This window comes from Drosophila pseudoobscura, chromosome 3 (assembly GCF_009870125.1).
Source record: "Drosophila pseudoobscura strain MV-25-SWS-2005 chromosome 3, UCI_Dpse_MV25, whole genome shotgun sequence".
Lineage (NCBI taxonomy): Eukaryota > Metazoa > Arthropoda > Insecta > Diptera > Drosophilidae > Drosophila > Drosophila pseudoobscura.
In genome coordinates, this window is record NC_046680.1 from 14,836,564 (window position 1) to 14,861,127 (window position 24,564).

At 47.4% G+C, this 24,564-nt stretch overlaps 2 protein-coding genes and 1 long non-coding RNA gene across 7 annotated transcripts in view; 1 reads left to right on the plus strand and 2 right to left on the minus strand.

The window, feature by feature from the left end:
- Positions 1–15,892, minus strand: part of LOC6898636 (proteoglycan 4) — a 33,791-nt gene extending 17,899 nt beyond the window's left edge. For 3 of the 5 annotated variants that reach the window (XM_015184694.2, XM_015184693.2, XM_002138605.3), the window contains exons 1-2: positions 15,336–15,890; positions 7,501–8,237 (exon numbers count right to left, since the gene is read on the minus strand). In XM_015184694.2, coding sequence (XP_015040180.1) covers positions 7,501–7,535 — 35 coding nt within the window. In that variant the 5' untranslated portion in view covers positions 7,536–8,237; positions 15,336–15,890. Of the gene's footprint in view, positions 1–7,500; positions 8,238–15,335 lie in introns of all 5 variants that reach the window. The other 2 variants (XM_015184698.2, XM_004444230.3) reach the window with 2 other exon arrangements.
- Positions 15,893–20,049: 4,157 nt separating this feature from the next.
- Positions 20,050–20,730, minus strand: wuc (Wake-up-call). The gene is made up of 2 exons (XM_001361232.4): positions 20,351–20,730; positions 20,050–20,283 (listed from the first exon to the last, which is right to left on the minus strand). Exons 1-2 carry the CDS (start codon positions 20,670–20,672, stop codon positions 20,135–20,137), a joined length of 471 nt encoding a protein of 156 aa, XP_001361269.2. The 5' UTR covers positions 20,673–20,730; the 3' UTR covers positions 20,050–20,134.
- Positions 20,731–22,455: 1,725 nt separating this feature from the next.
- Positions 22,456–24,315, plus strand: LOC26532683 (uncharacterized). Its single transcript, XR_004468925.1, has 3 exons — positions 22,456–23,329; positions 23,413–23,533; positions 23,589–24,315. It is a non-coding gene; the product is annotated as an uncharacterized lncRNA (long non-coding RNA).
- The last annotated feature ends 249 nt before the right edge of the window (positions 24,316–24,564 follow it).

Genomic DNA, 24,564 nt, shown 5'->3' on the forward strand with positions numbered 1-24,564 from the left:
TAAAAAGTAAATAAAATAAAAGGCAGTCACTCGGAGAGGGGATTTCGTGTTATACGACCTACAAATAAGCCCCCCTCATAAGGAGCTCTGCTGCCGGGCAGAAGCAGAGACTAAACCTCTTAAGAGCGATTTGTGAGGCATAATTACGAGAACGCTTTGCGCTGGCTTCTGGCATAATTGAGGGCTGGCCCGGCCGATAAGCACCCACGCATAACTGCAGTCTCGTCTCGGAATGTCTCGGCGATAAGCCGATGTCCAAGAAGATGATGCTTTCCCAGTGATAAGAGTGGGGCGGGGGGGGGTCACAACCCCACGAAAAGCTCCATTTGCATAAAATACATCGCATTACATGGTGGCATGTGGCATGTGGGAGCTGTTACACATTTTCTAGCAATGAGGTCGCGACGGTGCAAATAATTTACAGGTCTGTGCAATAATTGCCATAATTTTCGGACTGCCATTCGAACAAGGTTTCTCCTCCCACCCGTTCCCATCCGTTCTCCGCGCGACCGCCACCTCCACCCCCTTCCTGTCATGAATATTGAAAATCGAAGTTGGAGCTGAAACGCCCAAACTGTCCAAATGTCCAACTGTCAGAGTCCGCTCCGCTCTGCTCTGTTTGTGGGTGCTCCAATGACATGGACGTAGGCGTGGACTGTGTGGCATGGACTGGGACTTGGAGTCGGACTCGGACTATGCTTGACCACACGCAGATGGAGTTGCAGCCTCCTCGGAGCTGCAGCGGGTGTTTGTTGTTTTTTCAGTTCTTAGAACTGGAGGCTAGACCCCCATCCGGGGATCAGGCTACTGTCTGCGGCTCAGGGCAGGGCAGGGCCAATTTTCGCTTGTGAATTGCATAATTTATGTGCCCAAAGATCGATTAATCGCTGGAGTGGTGCCGTGTGTGTGTCTAGGCCTTTTATGGTAGACGATAAAACAATGCAACAACAGTACAAGTACTCTTCGAGAGGCTATTGGGTGTGTGATTTCATAACTTAGGCTACAATCCAAGGAAATACAAATACCTATCGCCCCATATCTCGTGTATAATCCAATAAACTTGTTGGAAATCTAGTCCAAAGATTTAATCAACATTAGACCACTACCAAATAGCCTTCAATGGAAAAAGTGTAGCTTAAAAGGGTATTTGAGGCCTCGGCCCCCGAAGCAAGTTCTAGTTTCAGCTTTTGTTAATTTATTCATGAGCGTTAGAACGGGGGGCTGGGGGGCCGTTATAGATCCGCGCTTAGTGCACTCCACGCTTCGGTGGACACGTTGCCCCCGCTCCCTGCTGCTGGTGTTTGCTTGCCAAAGGGCCCTCGTTTGTGCAGCAACCCATTTGGCGAGAGTTGAAACAAATCCGGCAACATAACCCAAATAGGCGTGTCTCTCTCTTGCCGTCTTCCTGTCTTTCTGTTTGCGTTAGAATGGGGGCTTTTGCATATGCCCATGCCTGTGCCTTTGTGCCCCAAAGTGTTGGGCAAAGTCAAACAAGAGCTTGGCTGTCGGATGCATCTGAATCTGCATCTGCCAGCTCGCCAGCTCTTCCATTGTTTCCCAGGGCCCTCGTTGCCCTGGCTGCAGCTTTTCGTATGTGGGTGTGATTAATGTAATGAGAAATGTGAGTAGTAGTTGCCGCATGCATCTCATTTCAACACTCTCTTCATGGGTGGAGTGATGCTGTTGCTGTTGCTGATGCTATCGATACATCCCATCCATCGATGACCCAAATCTCTGCCTCTCTGCCTCTCTCGCGCATATGGGAGCCCACACACTGGAAATTTGCATAATTTGACGACAAGTCGGGGAAAATCTCAGAGATTTATTACGAGCTATGTGATCCCAGGCCCGAATATGGCTAAAAACCATCTGTGTTGTCTCTGTCTGAGGATAAGCATCATATAATTGTACTGTCGCTGCGGTTGTGGGGATTGCGTTGAGCAGGAAATTACGACAAAATAATTGAGTGCGAATCGTAATGAGATCTCTCTCTCTCTCTCTGTGGCTCTGGGGATCTACATAGTCGCCTTGTTCAGGAGTGATAGTGCAGCCAATTCATTCATTGGGGCCTGGCATGTGTAAATATTTATGCAAATATTCGCTCAAACAGGGGACACATATGTAAATAGTAGGGTCTCCTCTGTCCCCCAACCCCTCCAAGAGATTAAAGCCATCGCTAGCCAGCGACCCGACCTGTGGGTTTCAATTCCGGGAGTCCAAGGAGCAGGCCAGCAAAACGGAAGTCAAGTGGACACTTGGTGCTTTCTGCTTACCTGGGCAAACACTTGGAAATGTGTCCACTGATTGACAGGCCACGAGATTTGCATATTTGCATACTGCGACCCGCGAAAGGAAGCCGTCAAGGTGCAGCCAAGCCATCACTTTAGAAAGTTATTTGCATGCCGCAGAGAGCCAGCCAGCCGCCAGCCGCCGGGTGCCGCGCCTTGCCTTTGAGCCGCTGTTTGTGTGAGTGCCTGTGTTGCATGCAGATTTTTGATTGGCACCCGGCCAGGGGCCTCCATCGAATGCCCGGCGGAAGCGGCAGCACCCCGAGTTCAAGGACAATGCCATGTTAATTGGAGGAGACCCAGCAATATGGCCAAAAAAATGTTTGCCTTCGTACGCACCCTAATGACCCATAAACACTCGCCCAATAGGCCATATCCGCGCGTCGTGTCGTTGCCAGATAACGTCGAAGCATTGAATGGCTCAGGGGCACCACCAGCCACCCACCAAGAACGGCCCCAACCTGGGGGCCATAAACATACTCAGCCACATATAAATTCTATTTATCAGCAAACATTTTGGCTTTGGGGCGCCCTCTGAGCGGCTGTAAAACGTAGCCAGCGCCCCAACAAAACGAATGGGGAGCTCCGCTCCGCCTCACTCGATCCACCAAATGGAGACCCAACCCCGAAACAACAAAACAAGTTTGCGTTTAAAGCGAACGTTAAGGGCAAACTTTTAATTAGAAAGCAAGTACGGTCAGCCGGAAAATGGTATGGTATAGAATGGTAAGGGAGTGGACTACGGAAACTAAATACGGGAATATTTCATTTACGGACATGTGTTCGCATACCACGAACCTTTCCCAGTGAACGCACTTCGCACTTTGCATGTCAAGCCACAATAACAGAAGAGAAGAGACCTCTTGGTTGAAAACGAATTGAAGTACTGTGGTAGGTTAGGATCGTTTCAGGCATCGGGGAATGAATGGAGCCCGCTCCCAGATGATAAATCGACGCGACGTCTGACATCCCAAGCCGGGGCACCCTAGGCATCTCCCTCCTCTCTCTCTCCCCCCCTTCGAGCCTATATTCATGTGTCAGCTGCTCATTAAAAAGGTATTCATCATTACCGCGGGAGGCGACGGGGCGCGATGCGACGCTGCAATTGTCGCACCCAAAGACCGGGCTGCGAATCGGATCTCTCGCTGCATCTTATTTTCTACAGCTGGCGGCATGTTTGCTGTCAAAGCCCATGACAGCAGCGCCTTGGGTACATGGCTTTGAAGACGTTCTTTTTTATGGATTTTACTAGAGGAATTTCCATAAGGTATGCGAGTTTTCGTGATTGATCGGTAGAGAAGCTTTAGCTGGATATCGATAATAGTTGAGACAATTTTCCGACTGTTTCTGGTTATTTTTTATGGATTTTACTAGAGGAGTTTCCATAGAGTATGACAGTTTTTGTGATTGATCGGTAGAAAGGGTTTCCTTGAAATAAGTAATCGATAATTATCGATATGTTGATTTTAGGTTAGAGTTGAGAGAATTTTCCGACTCTTTCTGGTTCTTTGATCGACAGTTAAGCGTAGTAAATATTTTGTAGGACTTATAAATTCCTCAAAGAGTATATTATTATTCGATACATTCGAAATTTCGATTGTAATTTTGTGTCTTGCTTTCTTTTCACATCTCACATCCCTCTCCAGTCGTGTAACATTTTTTGTACTTTTTGTTGAGAAATTGTTCAATAATTTTTCTCTTTTCTGGGGCCCCCCTTTTGTGTGCCGCGGGGTTATGCGATATGTGCGCCACTTTGGCATATGATGGAATTGACACTTCAGTTTCTGTGACAGACATGGGGCATGGGGCATCACAAACAGACCCTCGGCACTGATATACGTATACGAGGAATACGCCTCTCAAAGTGGAGATGGAGATGGCAGATAGTGTGGCAGACGACGACGACGACGCACTTGAAATGCATCAAATGGCATTTTCCTTTGTATGTGCTCGCCTCTCCGTCGGTGGTGGGTGGTTGGGCGGGTTGGAGCTTGGTTGTTGCTGGAGTTTATGGCCGAATGGAGTTGGAGATGCGTTTGTTAGCGCTAATGGCGCATTTATGACAGGCCGCAGGGTTGCAAACTAGCATTGCAACGGTAACAGATACAAAAGAAGGCTCACATATCATCAACCCCTGGTGCCGGCTGTCTGGCCTATCAGTCCATCAATTTGTACTTTTATCACTTACGAAAACAAACTTCAATTCCAAGCGAAAAATGACAGCATAAATGGTTCTCTAGTTTAAGATTACTTTAGCATTTCGTAAAGTTTTTCTTTAGGGGATGGGAATGTTGTGGATGGGGGGTGGGGTACATCCGCTAATTGCTGTAACTGTGGCAGCCCTGGGGCTCGCCTTGGTTTGGTTCCATTTCTATGTGTGTGTGTGTGTGTGTGTGTGTGTGTGTGTGTGTGTGTGTAATCTAAGCGGCGAATGTGCCCCTGTCGCTGTACACTGCCGCACGCTTTGTTGCATCACATTTCCTTTAACCCATAAAAGTGGAGCTATGCCATGCAAACGATGGAAGTGGCACACATGCCCAGCGTCACAGAGATGTAAGAGATACATTTTTGATAGCAAATGCGAGTTGCCTGCCAGTGGAGCTGCCATCGGAGGTGGAGAACAATGGCGGGGGCACCGACTGCGGCCATTGTCGCTCTGGTTCTTGCGGCTCGTAGTGTGCTCTTCTGTGTGCCGCTCCCCCCCGTATCGTATCAATCATAATTAGGCATACATTAAATGCGAGTTTTGAAGATACATTAACGTTTGTCCCTTTGCGTAATTACAATCTACGGACATGACTGAGGAACTTTTACGATCGTGATGCTGGGATCCGATTCTTGGGGAGCACAAGGGTATAAAGTAGATGGTAGATAGAATAATAAGTGCGTCGAGTCCAAAGACCTCTGCCAAGGGATGTATGATCCACAATTTGAAAGATAGGATACTCTTGTTTGGTATATTTAGAGTTCAAGCTATTAAATACTATCTATACTTCCCTACTTCGCGAAAGATCCAAAGCTTTTGTATATAATAAAGAGTTATACTCATCCCATTTAACTCTCATTCATTTCATTATTACATTTCATTGCACAGCCTATAGATCTGAGTACCGGGGTATCCCATAGTCGGAATACAGCGTTCTATCTGGCTGCTTTTTTGGGGCCACGTCTGCATCTTTGCACTTGGCTCGGCCTAGCCCACATCACAGCGTAGCACATCAAATGTTTAGTGCTTAATAAAGTGTGTTATGTCTTTTGTAATTATTTTCAGCTTTAGTTGCGCCTGATTGCCGTGCCGTGCCGTACCGTGCCGGAGGAGAGGAGAGGCCTCTGCATCGACATCAGCCAGCATCATGGCAGTCGTTCGTTCCTAAGCGTTTTTAATTCCAGCCAAAAATGTATGCCGTGTGTGGGCCAGCGGATCTTGAGCCAAGCACCGAAATCAGAGATACATACATCGTACGAGTCTCAGTCTGAGTCTGAGTCTAAGTATATGTAAATGTGAGTGCCGCCAGAGCCACCTACAAGGCGCTGCTTTGGGCTTTCTGGGTTTCTATTTGCACAGGTGTTTTAGCACCTGCCTTCCAGATGGGTGTTTGGGGGGGGGCATTGGGTGCGAGTGTATTATCATCAATGTAGGGCTGGACGGGGGCGTGTCAAAGTGCTAAAAGGCACTGGCACTGGCTGCACTTTTACTGTAATAATTAGCACATCATGAACTGTAAATAAAGGCCACCAGTGATGCCCCCATAAGCGTTTCGTGACTCGAACAATAACCGTGAAAGGTGGCTTTCATCTGAAATACGAGCATATCCCAATTCTGAGGCTGTTATGCACGCTGCATGACAATTTTTAGGCATCTCTTGAGGGCGTTACACACGTTGCATGATACTTTTAGGCATCCCTTGAGGCTGCTACACACGTGGCGTGTTCTTTTATGCCTCTCTGGGGCTGCAACACGCGTTGAATGACACTTTTAGGCAACTTTGAGGCTGTTACACACCTTGCATGATTCTTTTAGTCATCTTTGAGGCTGCTACACGTGTTGAATGACACTTTTAGACATCTCTGAGGCTGCTACACACTTTGAATTCCACTTTTAGGCATCTCTGGGGCTGCTGCACACGTTGAATGACACTTTTAGACATCTCTGAGGCTCCTACACACGTTGCATGATACTTTTAGTCATCTTTGAGGCTGCTACATAAGTTGAATCACTCTTTTAAACATCTCTGAGGCTCCTACACACGTTGCATGATACTTTTAATCATCTTTGAGGCTGCTACACACGTTGAATCACTCTTTTAAACACCCCTGAGGCTGCTGCACACGTTGTATGATACTTTTAGATATCTCTGAGGCTGCTACACACCTTGCATGACACATTTTCGTTAGGATTTACTTTCGAAACAAGCTCCCAACATCTTGTGGCATGAAAATTCGATTGTCTTGCCTTTTTGGATAGTTTCGCGGGAACTTTCTTTTGTTTTTCTTCTTCTCCACTGTGATTGCTTTTCCCACGAAAATCATTGGGCAGATGGTTTTTTGATTGCTCCGAAGGCTAATTTTTTTTCTTTGGTGGAAGTAATGACTCGAAGATGCCGCGTGCCCCCAAGCCCCAAGAGTTCGTCCGCCAGAGTCTCGGTTCGAACTTCGAGTCGTATTGGAGCATAATTCAATTTTTCAAAGTTTTTTCTTTATGGTTAAATGAAAACCGGTCTCTGCAGCGGACAATCGGTTAATAATAAAGATTTTAAACTAATTGGCTCATTTACCGCACAAAAACAAAAACAACAGCATTATAATAATGATGACGATGACTGATGACCGATGATCATCGCAAAATCATGGCCTTCACTCGGCTCCGGAGAGTAGGGGCGCGGGTAAGACACCAAAAAAATAAAAAAAAAATTAATTATACAAAAGTGAATTTTGCCATTGCAACGCTTTTTTCTCTCTCGTTGTCAGCGATTCTCCGGGAGGGTCCCTCCTCCGCCGCAACCCCCGAACTTTATCGCGAGAGTCATTAACGAATAAATTGGGGCATGGCATGGGGCAAAAGGAAGGAAAAGGAGACCATTGATAAAAATGGAAGGAAAGACATAAAACTGGACATAATCGTTGCCGGGTCTCCAAAGGGGAGTCCATAGATGGGGGTTGTGGATGGGTGTGTGTGGGTGTGGGAGGGGGAGGAGGGGGGATTTCGACTTACTTGCGTGCCAGGCGTTTTCGTATTCCAGCAAACATTTTTCGGGTCCTCCTGCGCGCGGCGCCCTTATCCTCTTTTATGTCGGTACTAATGTTGTATTGTAAATTAAATTGCCGATTTCCGTAGCTTCCGTCTCTCTCCCTCACTCACTTTCCTTCTCTATCTTCCGTCCGTCGAGAAGGGCAACAACAAAATACGGCGACACTTAAAATTAATTAAAAAAATAGCAAAAAACCCGCACTTTCTGTTGTTGTTTCTGCTGCTGCTGCTGCTGTTCATTTGTTGGGTTGTCATTGGCAGCTTTTGAACGCCTCATTGCAGTGGGAGACGGACAAACAAACACAAAACACCGAGGAAAAGTATCCAAAACAAGCACAAAAAAACGAAATCAATTAGCCAAAGTAGTTTCGAGGGGTTGGGGGACGGCAGGGAGATGTATCTCCGATTGGTGTCTTCGGATTGTGCAATCTATAATTCGAAGAAATCAATAATCCTCAGCTGCGGATCGCGCGAACGCACATTTCCCAATTCTCTCACACACACAAACACAAACACACACACACACATGCACGTGCACATGTGTGCACTTTGGTTTCCACTTTTCACACTGGCTTTTCTTCATTCACTTCTCTTCTCATTTCACATCCACTTCCACTCCTCCGTTGACAATCTCTTGGCTTTGGGGCACAGTGGGCGATGATCGGGTCTGTGTCTTGGTCTGGGTCTGCGCCGACGCGATGCTGAAACGAGCCAAGAAGAGAAATTCACACATTATTTTCAAATTTATTTTCTGTTCGTTTTTGTATCAACAATAAGAAAGAAGCCAAAGAAATGCTTGTGAGGGGGAGCCCTCTGTGTGGACCGCATAAGCGATTTATATAATTGACGTGTCGAGTGACAAATTCAAAACATTTAATGCCAACAAGTCGCAACGAATGGGACGCGGTTGGGGTAAATTTAATAATTCTGACTGGTCCAAATATCACGTACAACATTTGTTTAAACTTCATTAAATCGGGGTAGATAAGCGGCGATAAGAGCAAGAGTAATGGCTGGCCAGTGTGACCAGTTGCACTGCCTGGAAGCCATCTCAAGCAGTTTGAACTGCTTTGTGACCTGCAGAGACACGGGAAACGGTACAAAGCAGTGATAAGTAGCTCATCTAATTTTGAACTGATGGACACGCATTTGCAGGCAAAGATCTGTCAGAAGACTTGACAGGGCAGACAAGTGGCAATAAGAGATAAGAGTAACTAATGGAAAACAAGTGTCACATATGCACCACTTGCTCCATTTATGTCGAGATTTTGCACGGTTTACACTGCTTGAAACAGATCACAAGCAGTGCTTTTGTTTAGTAAGAAGTTCTTAAGCAGTAAACTTTTGAGGGAAACGATCTAAGGCAATAGTTTTTTCGTCTAGTTGTAAAACTTAAAGATTCCAATTGTTACTCTACGAAGGATTCCGTATAGAGTGTTCCCTCAGTCTCTCAGAACGAGAGTTATAATTGGGAAGCATCTCTTAACGAGTTTTAGACCTACGTTCAAGTGGCCAGAGTCATTTCCTAGACCGCTCGACTGTCCCGCCCGCAGAACCACAAGATTTATGGTCCGCAAAGTTGATGGAATCTGGCAAAAAAAAAAACAAGAGACGGCCGGCCTGCTGTGGGGGAGCCCAGGCATTGGGGATGTTCCGAGCGATAAGGTGAGCAACGGCGGCGATCTCTGGGGCCCCCACATCAATCATGGCCTCAATCTGTGTCTGTGTGTGTGTGTGTGTGTGTGTGTGTGTGACCCCCCATTCCTTGTTGAGAAGAACGGATGCAGATGTAATTATGGCCCATTCTCGTCTCGGCCGTGTTCTGTTTTGTTTCCATTCCCCCCAATGGCCGTGCTAATGGCGTAAGTATTTGGTTACAGTTTTTCGGGGGCAAAAACGTTTTCGGGCCGTGCACTTGGCTCACATACCCACACACAGATGCAGCTACTGCTAGAGCCACAAAGATACAGATACAGATACATTTTCAGAGGGAGCTTGCTTCGAAGGCCTGGCCAAGCATGACAAAGAACATGTTTTTGTTTTGTATTTGTTGTATTTTGTTGCATGTGAGCGAGAGCGTGAAAGAAGCAGGGGGACAGGGGGCAGGCGGCAGGGGGCAGGCGGCAACAAGCGGCAGAAACTCGGAACTTCTCACGCACGCCGCTGCGGCATTTGGTGTACTCGTCTCTGCTGTATCTGGGAAATGTTTGTGCGTACAGACGCGCTTTGTATCTCTGTATCTATTGGAGATTGCAACACGTACAGCGCGTGCATATTACCCCGTTCCGTTCCGTTCCCTTGCCGTGGTCCGGGATCCGGGGTACGGAGGACGCCCTTGTTATGGTTCATGTTCCGCATTTGGTTGTGCCGCTATTTTAGGTCGTTCCCCTCCTGCCTACAGCCACTGCCACTGCTGCCACTGCTACTGGCTGCCACAGCGGAAACCTGCAACATACGATACGCTTCAGCGAGCGTGCAATTACCACCGCAAAACATTGCTCCCGCCCGATACGACCCGATACCCGCCGCGGTACCATTTCTCCGTGGCAGGGCCTCCAAAGTCGCTCCCAAAATACAAAAGTGGGAACACTCTTTCTGATTTATGGCCCATTGTATCAGACAGACACAAAATGCTCTTACCAAAAATGAGAAGAACTGAAGAAGCCCCATCGCTGCCCCCAAAGGCACTGATTACATTGCACTCTGCGCAGAGTGCAGAGCAGTGCCAAGTGCCACACAGATTCCACATAGATTGAACAACAAAGAGGCATGCCACCACCGACCAGCGATCTTCATGTCACCCACATGGCCGGCTGGCCGCTCCCCGGCAGATTAGAGTACAATTCCAGCCGCTCAAGTGGCCAAAGAATGTGCTCCTTAATAGAATTAGTTTTGATTTTCATTTGGGTCTTGAATAGTTGAATAGTTCTCTGATTTATGCTGTTCCCCTGATGAAATTTTCCGCTTGCAGAATGAAAAACGAGCCAAGAAAACTGCGACCAGCAAATGTGCGAAATACAAATTTCATAACGTGAAATTAGCGCAAATAACTTGAATGCAAATGCAATTTGGCCACGACGTTGATGGACACAGAAGGGCGGGTGGCAGGAGGCAGGAGGCAGGAAGGGGGGAGGCACAAACCACTGATGCTGCCACTGCTGCTGCCACTGCTGCTTCTGATGATGATGAGAGTCCGCTGATGATGCCGGATGGCTGGCCTGGCTGACTGCAGTTTTGCAGTTCTGCAGTTCGCGGGTCGCATGGCTGCCCATAAACGAAGCAGCAGCTGCACCGCAGAACCCAGCTCCCTCCCTTCCACTCCGCTCCCTCAGCCGCGGGTAACGGGATTTATAATTAAACATAAACGCAGCAGACTCGCCGACTCTCAAGACTCCTCAAGACTCCGCGAGACTCACAGCGGAGGCACGCACGCGGTCTCGCAGCTAAAGTCCATTTATGCCAATAAGCAAAAGATGAAACATAAAAGCGTGCCTCAATTTGTGGGATATTCGACTAGGAGACACCCCTTACGCCCTGAGATTTATTGGTATTTCAAGACAATACTGTCCCAGGAGGAGAGCCTGTCCCTGGGAGTTCTGGAGACTCTGGAGTTCTCCAAGCAACACAGCATACCCTCTCCACCTCTGTATTCGCAAATATTGGGTATAAAAATAATCTTTCTAGTGCGCCGTCTGCCTCCGTCCCCCCTGTCGTTGGGGCTTTGCTGACAGCAAAGTCTCTGCGCGAATGTGTCGCCAAGTTGGCTCCCTCCCCAGAATAGCCCTCTCCCCACCCCCCGCCTCAAGCCGCCACGATCTCCGCTGAGTATCGAGAAATGAGAGCGAAAAATAAACAAATCATAAATCTGTGGAAAATATGTTTTATGGCTTTAACGACCACCCAAAATATCACCACAAATACGAGCATAGATGGCCGTATGTACATGTATCTAGCTATATGTACATCCCATAGATCCATAGATCCACTCGGAGTGGGTCCCAGTTGTAGTGCCTTCATGGCGTAGTCCTCCAATTAAAAATCCTGTGTCTGACTGGTCCCCTGCTTCCCCTTGGTTCCCTTTTCTACCAGTCGAATGGTTAATCGAAAATGAAATGCAATCAAATTCACATTCGAATAAAGTTTGCCCCCCCCCCATCGTGGGAGTCCTGGGCAGGGTCCATAATAAACGCCAATAAAACTTCACATTTAACCCATAAAACTAGCATCGGGGGAGCCCTTCGGCCTGCCTCCCCCGAAACTCAATTTCAACTTTTATTCGAGTGGCAGCAAAAAACAAACTACGGAAATCCTCTCGATGACAGGTGTGTGTGTGGCAGTGTGGCAGGCAGCAGCTATGTACGAGTATGTACATGTGTAACCGTGTTATCCATTACGTTACGAGTATTTAAACACTTCAGTTCTCGCTTAATATAGCCAAACGAGCTTTAAAATCGAATAAATTTTATAGAGTTTTTATTGATTGTTGCCGACTATTAGCCAAGCCAACAAAAAGACTGATAAATAATCAAAGAGGGGCTTCAAAAGTATCGCTTGGGTAGTTTTAGGGATCCCCAAATGAGTGCACCCACAAACAGTTCAGTCACCCCACGTCTTACATTTATGAACCGCACTGTTGGCTCTGTTTGTTCGCGTAACGGCTGACGGCAGAAGCCAATCAATTGATGCGAAATTGCCACCGAATAAGCCCCGAAAAATCCCTCAACTGCAAACTGAAAACTGTGCGTGGAAATGTAAATACTTTTATGCCGAGGGAAAGCATTTCCCAGTGCCCCCCCAACAACAACATTTGTTGTAAATCTGTCGCTGGCTTTATCTTCGAGCAGTGGAGCGGTGGAGCAACGGAGGAAATGCGGCAGTCAGCAGAAAACTATGCCAAGGCAAGTGAACCCCGGGGGAAGCTCCACCATTCGCAGAGTATGTTTTCTTCTTCTTCTTCAAAAAATATATACATATATTCGTGGATTCTAGCCGGAGATTAGCCGGAGATAACAGCCGAGTGGCGCGAGTGGGTCTCTGAAGAGGCTTAGTGGCAGTGGCAGTGGCAGTCATAAAAATTCGATGTTGCCGACGACTGCGGATGTGGCAAGGGAGGGGGCTTCTGCCAGAGGAAGGCAGTAGTCGAATCAGTGGAAGCTTCAAGCCTCAAGCCTCATTATTTGCTCGAATAATTAGCGTACATTTTGGGCACTAAAGAAAACTGGCTCAAAAGCCAGCCGAATGTTGGCCAAAAAGTAATTGCATTAAGTAGCAAATTGAATAATGAAATGAAACAACCAATTAAGCGGCAACCCCAGGAAGTGGCAACAGCAGACCACAAAGCAAACACAACATATGACACCATCGGTATTAGATCTCCATCGTCATCGTTATTGTTGTCTTCTGAGACCATATCATTGACCAAATACAGTGGTGGATGAGGGGGAGAGGGAGTATACCAGTTACCGGTTTCGGCAACTTGAAGGCGACAATGTTCTTTTTGCCAAAACATCGGGAAAGAAAGCCAAAAGCGACACTTTGGATACCCTAAGGATTCATAGTTTCCTGGGCTTCTCGGGCAGGATTATCGGAAAATATAAATCGTTATAGCATCTTCGTAGATTAATGTCTGAAATTTGGCATCCCATTCAATGTTTAGAATGAATGCCTGTCTTTCTGTCAATGAATTGCCAGGGCAGAGACAGGAGGAGGTGTGTAGGATGTTGCTGATGCCCCAATACGATTGGTTATATTATGAATTTTGAATGTCTGGCGGAATCAGAACCAGTTCGACAAGTTGTTTGCGTAGCCAAAGCAAACAAAAGCTTAGAGATACTCGTTTCAACGAAAATATATCTGCTACAGAGAGACAGAGATACAGTGAGTGGGGAAGGGAAGGGGTGGAGCTATCAAAGTGTTGATTTCAATTGTTGACCGTAAAATTGTTGGGCCACAACCAAGAAAAAAAGGTGTCAAGCCAACCTTGCTTGGGCTTTTGGTTGGAAATTTAAATTTAATCAAAAGAAATCAAATGAAACGAATTACCATAAATGCAAAACGTGCCCAAAACTGAAAACTTGGCCAAAACTCTGGGCTCGGGACTCTGTTGCTGGGCTCTGTCTGTGGCTCTGACTCTGGCCTTTAGCTGGAGACCACGAAAAAATTAGTGCGTGTCTCCAAAAGGTTTTCCTTTCCAGCCGATTGCGCCCCATGGAATTATGAATCAACAACAAAAACAGCAGCAACAAACTTAAGAGGAAGCCTGCTATAATGCCCTCCGCCCTCTCCTCTCCTCTGCTCTCCTCTAGGAATTTATGATATGAACCCAAATGAGATATGGTTATGATGGGGATGTGTTTATGCCGTCAACGGCGAAACTGCGACCCAAACAGACAGAAATATTCCCAAGCAGGGACAGAGAGAGAGAGCTTTCGGTAGTTTAGATATATGACTGGGATAGCACCTACCCTGCCACTGCGACTCCTGCGTCTCCTCCTCCATATGCGTATGCAAATGTTGGCTTATGTGGAGCGCCAACTGAGGGAGGAGGTGGCGCTGTGGTCTTATTTATTTCCCAGCGACACGTAAACTCTTTTCGAAAGAGAAATTTAGCCCAAAAGAGACATATGTATACTCCTCTCCGGAGTTTGAGTTGTATGTTTTTCCTGGTGCCTTCAGCCTAGACCGATGTTGTTTTCGCTTTTTTTGGTGTCTTTATTCGTTATGCAAATCGAATAATGGTACATGTGTATGGCACGCAGGCGCACCTTTTGTGCTTCCGGTTTCCGGAGGAGCCAGCAGCAGCACGTGCGTGAAAATTACGCCAATTGGTGGGGTTTTGGCTTGGGGTTTGGGGCCGGGGCATAGGTAACCTAGCCCCATTATGATTGTTGTGGCAACAGCCATAATTAAAATGCTAGAAATTATGGCCCCAGCCACGTACTTGGGTGTTGTTTTGGCATTTCTTTATGGCCATTGGCACTAAGGTTGCATAATGCCACAAGGCTACAAAAAGAGTTCTACCTCTCACTCTCACTCTTAATCTCTCCGACATCGTTTGTGCAATGATTGTACTTCCAGGGGGAATATTCATTAATAATTTCCAATGAAGCGAACCGAATGCGGTCCTAATCTTATCAGAAATGCGTTTGCGGACAGAGGCACCATTACTCATAGGGCCATTAAGGTTGCGAAATGGAATTCGAATGGGCATTGGAATTGGAATTGGAAGCAGTGGCAGTGGCAGCCCCAAAGACCATTTCCATTCCCCCATTTCCCCATTCCATTGTTGTTTATTAATTGAATCAATGACAAACCAAACCAGAAATTCAATACAATACCCGCCGCCCCTTCTATCGCTGTGGGGCGCCATGTGGCGTATACGCAATATTGCGTATTGTACGAAAGATTGTGCAAGGCACATTCTCAGCAAGCAATCGCTATTGTTATCGCTATCTGGTGATAGGCATCGATGACACCGATAATTGACGGCAATCATTGAGCATTTGACAAGTTCATCATTTAAGGAACAAAACGCGAACAGAAAGAACCTTTTAGGAGAGGCGCCTACAGCTGCTCAAATTAACATATTATTGGTGGCGGGAAAAGTTGGGGAGGGGAGCGAGATAATTATATGTAAATGGGGTTTTTGTTGCCTGGCGCTGGGCCATTGTTATCAGCAGAGCAGCAGCAGCACCACCGGTGGTAGCCGGGCCATTGGCAGGGGTTAAAGGGTGAAAACTCATTAAGTCTGGCATTAAGTCATTGAACTTGTCCAATAGCTGCAGATAACAGCAACTTACTCTTCTAACGACGGATCCAGCGGCAAATGAACGGGAAAACAATCACAACAGAAATCTCTCTCTCTCTCTCTCTCTGGCTTACACTTTTCTTTTATTTTTCTTTTATTTATCGTTGCTTTTGGCGAACAACCGGCGAACGGCAGCAGGTGTTTCTATGTGTGTGTGCGTGCGTTTTTTAGCCGCTTTGTTTTTGTGCCTGCCGCTTGTGGCCACGTTTCGAATACTGCACTTTTTTTTGTGCACAAAAAGCGCTAAATTATCTGCCGCAGCCGCAAAAACACCACTCAAACACAAAATATTTGATACAAGTTTTCGATTTTTAGTTGTATTTTGATAAATATTTTGTATTTCTCCGTTTCGTTGCACTGACACTGGCAGTAATTGTTAAACCATAGAACGGGGCATCACCAGCCAAACACCAAGTACGCTCTATACGTGCATTTTAGCGAATTTTTGGGTTTTTTTTTTAAATTGTTTATCTCGCGCGCGCAACAACTGCTCGGTTCAAATAACGGCGACGTTGTGACGTATGAAGTCGTTCGTGAAACGAAACGAGTGAGCGTCGGCTGGCGACTATTGCGCTCTCGGGTCTCCGTCTCTGTCTCTGTTGTTGCTTGTAAACCGGTTCCGAGAGGGTGTCTTTTGTTGAGTATGGAAGTTTCAATACACTATTTGCTCTGTTCTGCTGGAAAGAGAGTGAATGGAGACTCAATTTCGCCGCAAGCCAACAGCTGTTTGCGTGAGGGCGATATACATACTTATGTATAGTGTGTAGAAAAGCGAGACGGGTGTATACGGCGCTCGAAAAGTCTCCAACTGCCGTTGGCTGGTGGAGAACCGTTTCTTTTTGCTATTCATCGTAGAAAAAACGCGACAAAACCCAACCTCCCACCCCCCCGGCCAGCGCTCATTAGAGGGCAACAGTGGCGGCAGCCCTTCCCTCACCCCCTCTCGCTGTGGCATAGTAATCAAATCATTTAGCCAAAAACTTATTCAAAATTCACAATGGAGACACGCTTAAATGCACACCCTGCAACAGGAGGGCAGGGGCGGTGTGTGTGTGGCAGGACGTCTGCCACAGGACCTTTGCATTGTTGTAAACAATCCATCATTATCGCATACACTTCCTTTTCCACTGCGGGGTAGCAGTAGCAACAGTCCTGCCGGCATTGCATTACAATTTGTGGCAGAGCAACGGGCGTGGGGTCGGGTCTGTTCACGGTCTGGTCTTGGAAGTCCTTTTCTTCGTCCTGTCTGCACTCCAACAAACACACACCGACACACACAGATACTCACACAAATTGCACGTGTCTGGCGGCGTTTGTTGGGGATTACGGACGGCAGGACAGAGGCACCAAGGGGCAGACATTGTGGCAGTGAAAGTGAGTTCCGGCAGAACCGAACGAACGCCGAATGCCCCAAGCCAAACCCTCCAAAATGTTGCATTCCCCCGCTGTTTTCCTTGAATACTCGTAGCTGCTGCTGTTACCATTTTTTGGGGTTGCTTTTTGGGGTTTTCCGGGTGTACTGCGGTCTATGCAAATTAGCAAAGTTAACATTTACCAAATTGTTGGCAGAAAATTTAATTTCGTTTCGGTTTCTCCAACCCAGTCCTCCAGGAGGTGGCGCGTGGAGGAGGTGACCATATGCGGAAGTCGAAAAGTCGAAAAACACTCAAAAAGAGAGCTGTGAAATCAAAGCATTTTCGGATTCTTTTGATCAGCAATGTGTTAAGATATAGATGTGACGACGCCCCCTTCCGAGAGGCAGTGCGCCACACCATGGGGCGGCACACATCAACCATCTTTATTAAGGCAGATCTGCGGTTGACACCCGGCAGCGGCCATATAGTGACAGAATGCACCTGCACGACAGAGTCGCCTCCTGCCTCTCCGTTGCAGCGCCCCCATCCCGCCCCACATGCCCTGAAGAGGGAGGGTAGGTACGTACACTCGTAGTTCGGTTGGAACTATCTATCATAATTAGATTTTGTTCTGTGCTGAAATGTCGGAACGAGAACGAAATGCGTGGCCATAAATTAAGTGTGGAGCGGTCCCCAGTCACTCGGCCCACCATCCCCCATTCCCGACAGGCAAGCAAATAGAGCGCCTAATGGGGTTTTATTTAATTTCCGTCGCCCAAGGATTCCCCTAATGAGTTTTTTAACCTACCCCCAGGAAAGAGGAAAGGAGGAAAGAGATGGAGCTCGTCAAAAACTGGGCCCAAGTGAGCCATTCCAATGGAATATTTGAACAGAAACGACCTCCAAGGGAAGAGAAAATGGTAGGTGGTAGATGGTAGATGGTAGGATACATCAGGTGAGACAACTCCCTGCCACACGACAAACAACTTAGAAACATTAACACCAAAGATGACTCCGACTTGTGTTTTGATAAACAGTTCAAAATAGGATCCCTTTATCCTTTGTCTTGCTTAGGAGGATTGCCCGTACTCGTACTCCGCCTCCTCCTCCTCCTTCTGTTGCCATTTCTGCTGCTGGGTGCATCTGTGTGTGGCAGAGTTGAGCGAACTTGGTGGCGCAGACATTGCTGGGTCTTCCTTTGTGTCTGCCCCATCCAGTGGCAGAAGACAATGGCGCCCAGCCATTTGCTATGGGAACGCACTTTGGCCCCATCGCTCGCTCTGTTTCTGTGTGAAATTTATGCTGCATTTCGGCCAATTTAATGCTCTTTTTCCACAGTCAACACATAGCCGGGGAGCGGCAGAGTGGTGGAGTGGGCAAATGGGGGAGGCACCTGCTGCTGCAATTAACTGCCAGCGAAATTGATATGATTTGTGATGAGATTTGCATAAATTAACATACAATATGTGGCAGTCCCTATCCCTGGCACTTAACTATAATTAGATGGATGCTGCGGTCGCTTTGGGGGCAGGTAATTAAATGCACTCCCAGGCAAAACATCTTTCTTCGCACAGCCCACACACAGTACAGTGCGGTACGAGACTATATTATAAGGCAGGGTGCATTGTACATCTGAATAAATGTGAGAAGTAGGGGTACATACGGAAGAATGCTATATACTAATTAGATTTTCCATTAAATACAACTGACTTTATCCAATCTTTGACTCTTTTCAGGAGATAATTCATTCATTAAATAGCTTAAATCATCAATCATAACTATGCCCATTCAAATCACATTCTATGGCTTATAAACATCCAAAGTTTTTATACATAGTTTGTAGACCCATTTATAGACCTTTTATATCCCCGCCTCCATTCATAAAATCTACGCAGTAAACTCAATCAGTGTTCGCCTCTGTCTCTCTGGCAAATGGCGAATCCTTTCACGCTCTCGAGGACCTCTTGTATTTGCATATTTATCATTCATTCAGAAGAAAATCTCCCCCTTGGACACACAAACACATAACGTAACTATGCCATTGGCTAGGCGGAAGGATTATGAATTCATTTATAATAATTTAGTTTGAGTTATGCCTGAAAACACCGAAACACACTCAGCGCGGAATCCCGTAATGAGCATATTCTATTAGGCGGAGCGGCGTGTTCCACCCTTGAGCTATCTTCTGCCTTTGTGGGGGGTGGAAATTAACAGACGCAAATCCTGGACACATGTTGCATTCAAGTGTAGTTGGGGGTGGTATGGGGATGGGGATGGGGATGACGGAGAGTGTGGGTAATGCCGTGTTTTGACAAACCCCAAATCACCAAAAACGACGACGATGAGGAATCCCTTTGAAGCTGATGAACATTTGCACCCGCAACCACCAAGCGACAACGACGACAACAATGAGGTGGAGAAGGACACTGACTGCATCATCATACTACTCCTCCGACGACATGGCAAACATCCAGACATCCAGACAGACAGACAGGGACAGGGAGTCAGTCACAACGGGTTAGGCAGGAAGTTGTTTGCACGGGGATCAAAAAGCTGAAGGACAGACAGACAGCCAGACAGACTCCCCCAAAAACATCCGAGGGATTTCCCCGAGTTCTTTTTTTTTTTGGTGGGGGGATACTCTGATAACTGACACGCAAAAGCAACAGAGGAGGACGTAGATGGAGTTGGTATTTATTTAGCATAATGGATTTGAGGCATTCGGTGTTCGTATAATTGAAAATCGAATCAAATCGCTTGAAATTTAATCAACTTAAGAACACTCTGTGCTGGCTGGCAAAGGGGGAAATCCGAGTGCTGTCCAAACTCCGAGCGGGATCCCAAGCCAGCGAGGAAATGGAAAAATTAGCACAAATCCATGTGATAAACTGGCGACTATTTGCGTTGAATAGAGTTACCCGGGGAATCCCAGCAGCCCCACAGGGCAGTCGGAAACCGAACTCCGAACCCAAAATTACGGAAGACAAAGGAGAGAGTCCGCTAAGCGCACAGGAAGCCCTGGGTCTGTGGGTCTCTGGGCCCCCTAGCGGATGGCACAGCATGGACATGGTCTCACATGCCTCTAGCCAGACTCTAATGCACGATTAATGCCCAATCCCAGAGGCAGACCTTGGCCTGGGGGATGGGGTTGCGCCGTCATTCGATGTGCATTTGCGTGTTTGGCCAGCAAATAAACCTAGACGAGGTGGAGTCGTGGGCGGATGTCCATTTCGAGAAATTAAGCCCTCCCTATAAGCGGATTTCATGCGACTTTGGCTTTGACTCTTCCTCGTGACTCGAGGAGCTATGCTATGCTATGCAGTCAGTGCGGGATGTGGAATGCGGGAGGAATACTTTCACTGACAACCATTTATTCGATACCATCAAAGTCCGCACAGCTGTGTAAGTAGATGATTTAGATGATTTGCCGTCCCGTTCACTTGCTGCGGCGGCGGTAGTTGGAGAAGACGCGCAGGTGCTTGCTGCGGGACAGCTCACGGGTCTCGAGCTGGCTCAATTCGTACAGCTGCGAGTCCATCGCCTGGATGTGGGCGGCCATGGAGGCGAGGGGCATGCGACTCAGTTCTGGGGAAAATATACACCACACACAATAAGTGCTTTAATCACCTTTGCTAACCTTTGTGCTGCTCACCTTCCATGGTCTTGACGTCCTCCTCAGTAAATCCTGCCTTGGCGTTCTCGTCCGCTTCTTCCTCGTCCTTCTCCTTCATTTCAGCTATGATGGAGCTGACGCCACTGGCCTCCTGTTGTCCCGACTCGCCGTCATCGCTGTCACCCTCGGCCGCAGTCACAGTCTCAGCGTCAGATCGGCCCTTGCTCTCCTCCTCCTCCTCCTCCTCTTCCCTTTGAATTTCCACCAAAGAAAGCGAATGCTTTTTCCACCTAGAAGCTCTCTTCTTGGTCAATTCATTCTTCTTTGGTAGCTTTTTGTGCGACGTTGAAGCTGCCTCCATTGCGAAAAATAAAATAGTGACGCTGCTTTTTCGTAACCAGAGTTGCACTGGAAATCAGCTGTGGGTAGGGTTGCCAGCCCATCACACACACACACACACACACACCTTGTCATAAGAAGGGTTCCGTTCCCATCTCACGCCACTTGAGAAGATATTAGCTATCTGGCGGAACCATTACCTTTTGTGCACCCCAACTATGTAACACCATTTGAGGACCAGAGACCCAAGCCATTAACCCCAATTTGTAGTGCCATAAAGCCAAAATGGGTATTTTCAAATCCATATTTTCTTCCTCCCCGAGAGGTGTACTCCAGCCTAATGAGCTGCACAAAATTAATTGTCACACCGAAATCACCGCAGGCGCTACACGGACACTCCACAGCAAGTGATTCGATTCTATGGTATGCAAATGTTCCATTCCATCCCTGAACGAGGGGGCCTGCAGTCCACAAGGTCAACGGAGAAGCCCTGCAAGACGACCGAATGGCGATTAGAAACCGTTTTGAAAGGACTCGAGTTTCTGTAAACAATCCATCAACAACATTCCCCCCCAGAACTCACCTTCCGACAACCCCATCTCCCCGGCCCCCCCTCTCGAGCAGTCTTTCGCCCCTTAGCCTGCGGCGCACGTGTCTATTTGCTTTGGTGGCGGCTTAAAAGCCAACGGACGGGGTGGAGTGGACCACACCGAATGTGTGTCGTGCCGGGGATAAAGGACGCGTGCCCATTATTCCTTTGTCCATGTGTCTTCTCTTTCGCCTGTTGTCAGCTCTGTTTTTGTCGTTGTTGCTGCTGCTGCTGCTTTATGGGCAAAGTTTTTAAGCAAAGTATCGTTTATACGTTTTGGCCGCGACTCATGCAAATTGAACAAGTTAAACTTTTCACGAGGGTAGAGTCCTAGTCCCCATCTGCCTCTCTCTCTCTCTGTCGCTCTGGTTGGATGGATATTGCTCCCCGGGGTGGCGGCTACACACTGTTTGCGCTGCTACAATGGGCCGCATTACGTTGCAGTTTATTTGCAAGTACTCGTATCTGGATGTTTCCATGTTATCATCCGTCCCGGCACGTGCCACAAGGAGCCCCATTTGCCTGCTGCTGACTTTGATTTGTTCAAATCGCTGCTGCTTAATGGACATGTTTACATGGCAGTGCAGGGCACAGCACAGCACAGTCTGCTCCACTGTTCCGTACGGAACAACACTGCCCCGGGGTCTAAGCAACACGAACAAAGAAACGGGCGGCCAAAACAAACGAAACAGCCCAGACGGTCCGCCAGGACATTGTCCCAAATCCGGAACTCAAGTGGCTACTGGCTACAACTCCGGGCCGGAACACTGCAGCAGCTGCAGCTCCTTTAGAAGCGCTTCCAATTTAAATGAACAACATTCGTATAGTTGGGCCCCATGCAAATCGCCCGTTTAATTGGATTAACGCACATTTCCGTTGCGTACCCCCGTCCCCCCGCCCCCCCGACTTTGCCAATTTATCATTGCTTATGTTTCTTTATGTTGCATTTTAATTAGGGCCCGCCAGCACAGGCAGACTGAGTGCCATTGGAAGTGTGCCACGCCAACAGGAGATGCGGATGTGCGGCTCGTTGCATTCAAAGTTTATAAATACGAGGTGCGGCTCCTGCCAGATCGCAGAAAGCGATCGAACAAGAGAGAGGGCGGGAATGCCTTACCCTCCATAATTATACCTTGATTGCAGTTAATCTCTCTCTCTCTCTCTCTCTGTCTCTGTGGTCCTCACGTCCAATGCAACTGTCGATTGCAATCGATACCCTTCCTCAAGCTTTGCCTGTGATTGCTCCTCCTCCTCCTTCGTCACCATCCTCGCCAGAAACTGACAGGCTGGTGCGAATGGATTGGCTTGTATCTGATTTGGAATGAATGTGCAGGTAATTTGAAGTCTTGTTTGCGGTTCGCTAATTTCGGTTTTCAGTGTGCTGCAGAGTCGATTGCAACGATTGTTGTGTATCGATAGCCGAAGTGAAAGTCTCTTTCTGCTTATTTATGATCATACTCTGCCTGAAAAAGTATTACAAACGGTATAAGCAGCTTGCTGTGCAAGGAAATAGTTACTTATTATATTTATCGGATCTCGATCGATGCTTTTTTGTGGTGAAAAAGAGTATTGGTCGCCACCAATTCCAGTGCAACTTTTTTTGTATTCTGCGTGCAATGGCTTCAGGAATTGTGTTGGTTGCTTTCAATAGGAGGAATAACTTATTTCTGACGCTGTCAGTCGGATGATGGGGATGAAGAATAGCATCAGCAGGCCGCTGGAGGCCCCAACGAGACTGAAAGTTGAATGGATGTTGAAAGCGAAGCCCCGCTGCCACACAGAGACCGACATTCAATTTGTGGAAGCGTCGTGTCCGACTTGACTGTGCTTTCCGCTGACATTTCTACATTCAAAGTACTCTTTGTACGAGAGTTGTAGGCGCACACAAACGAAAGGATATTGGAAAATGTCACCCCCAATGGTCCTCCAGGTTTGTATGGAAATTCGAGGCGGGTTTGCCTATAACACAGATATGAATCTTTCACCCTTTTTCTCAAAGTCTCGAGCGACGCTGGAGCTGAGGGGATATTTACGGTCACATTTCTGTCTTATTAATTGGCCGCATGCACGAACCTGAATCCTGCCAAGGAGTGAGTTCCGTGTCCTTGGCGGCCTGTCGCCACCAAATGCAAAACATAAAAAGCATAAATATTAAAAGCCTAATTAATTTTAGGTCTCCTGCATTCCGTTCTCCCCCTCCACCCAGGTCGGAACCGGGGCCGGGTCAGTGCAGGTGTGAATAGTTGCCGTTCACCTGCCGCCAGGACAGGATCGCAGGGAGAGAGAGAGAGAAGGTTTGTCACTTAAACATGATATAAAAATTGTTAAATAATTAAAGTAATTTACAAGGATTTCTGTGAGCAGCAGCTGTTCAGCTGCCAGCGACATGTTTAGCGACAATTTGCCAGGATGCCATGCAATTTGCTTGGCCAGGAGCCCGCTGCTGCTCCCTTTTGGCTGGCAGCTTTTGATTGATGACGACCGGGTTCTGCTTGCTGCAATTGAAAGTGCATCTCAATTAGGAGGCCGCCCTGGTGGACCTTCGACTGCCTCAACCCCAACCCCTCACTGCAGTGCACGCGTCTCCTTCTGTGAGCGGTTCAGTGGAGGAGCGAGCGCGAGTGTGTGGGGCAGTAAAAGTAACTCCATTTGTATGGCAATCCATGTACACGTCGATATCGCCGACAGCCAGTCTTGCAGCAGGTGCAGCCACAGCCGCAGTCGGAGCCACCGTTTGTGGCTATCGGCTATATTGATGGCTAACAAGTTTGGCTCTGGGAAAGTAGGTGAGGAGCATCTGAATGGCATGAATAGTAATTCAATTTTCTATTAATTGTTATGCGACTGCATTATTTACGAGTCTATGCCACAGGGGGAAACCTCTGCCAAGAATCTCCATCGCCATCAACTATAGCTGCCTTTGATCTGCTCTCCGGGTGATCTCAACTGTCAGAGCTGGCCAGACCCAGATCCAGATCCTTTTAATCAGCATCAACACTCTCCTCCTATCCGCTTGGCAGGGTGCTGCCCTTTGAAGTGCTGCTGAGAGTGGAAATAAAGCTGTTTGGACATCTTATTTTAGGCGGAACTTCTGCATTTGACTGTGAATCATTAGGGCGGAGCACACACACACACACACACAGGATGCGTGGGGGGTTGGGGGAGGGGAAAAGTCAGCGGAAAACAGCTTCCCGAAAACACATTAAGTGTAATTTTGTTTTGCAAAAGCTGTTAAAATTGATAGCTCTAACGGGCGCACGACGACTTTTGACCCACATCTCTGACTTGCTCTTGGAATTGTCACTTTATTTGTTTTCCTTACCTC

Bases quoted from the DNA above. Each gene is read 5' to 3' on its own strand.
- wuc (XM_001361232.4), bottom strand. From the start codon at position 20,672: ATGGAGGCAGCTTCAACGTCGCACAAAAAGCTACCAAAGAAGAATGAA. The intron at 20,284-20,350 runs GTGAGCAGCACA...TATTTTCCCCAG, and splicing joins GGACGTCAAGACCATGGAAG to AACTGAGTCGCATGCCCCTC.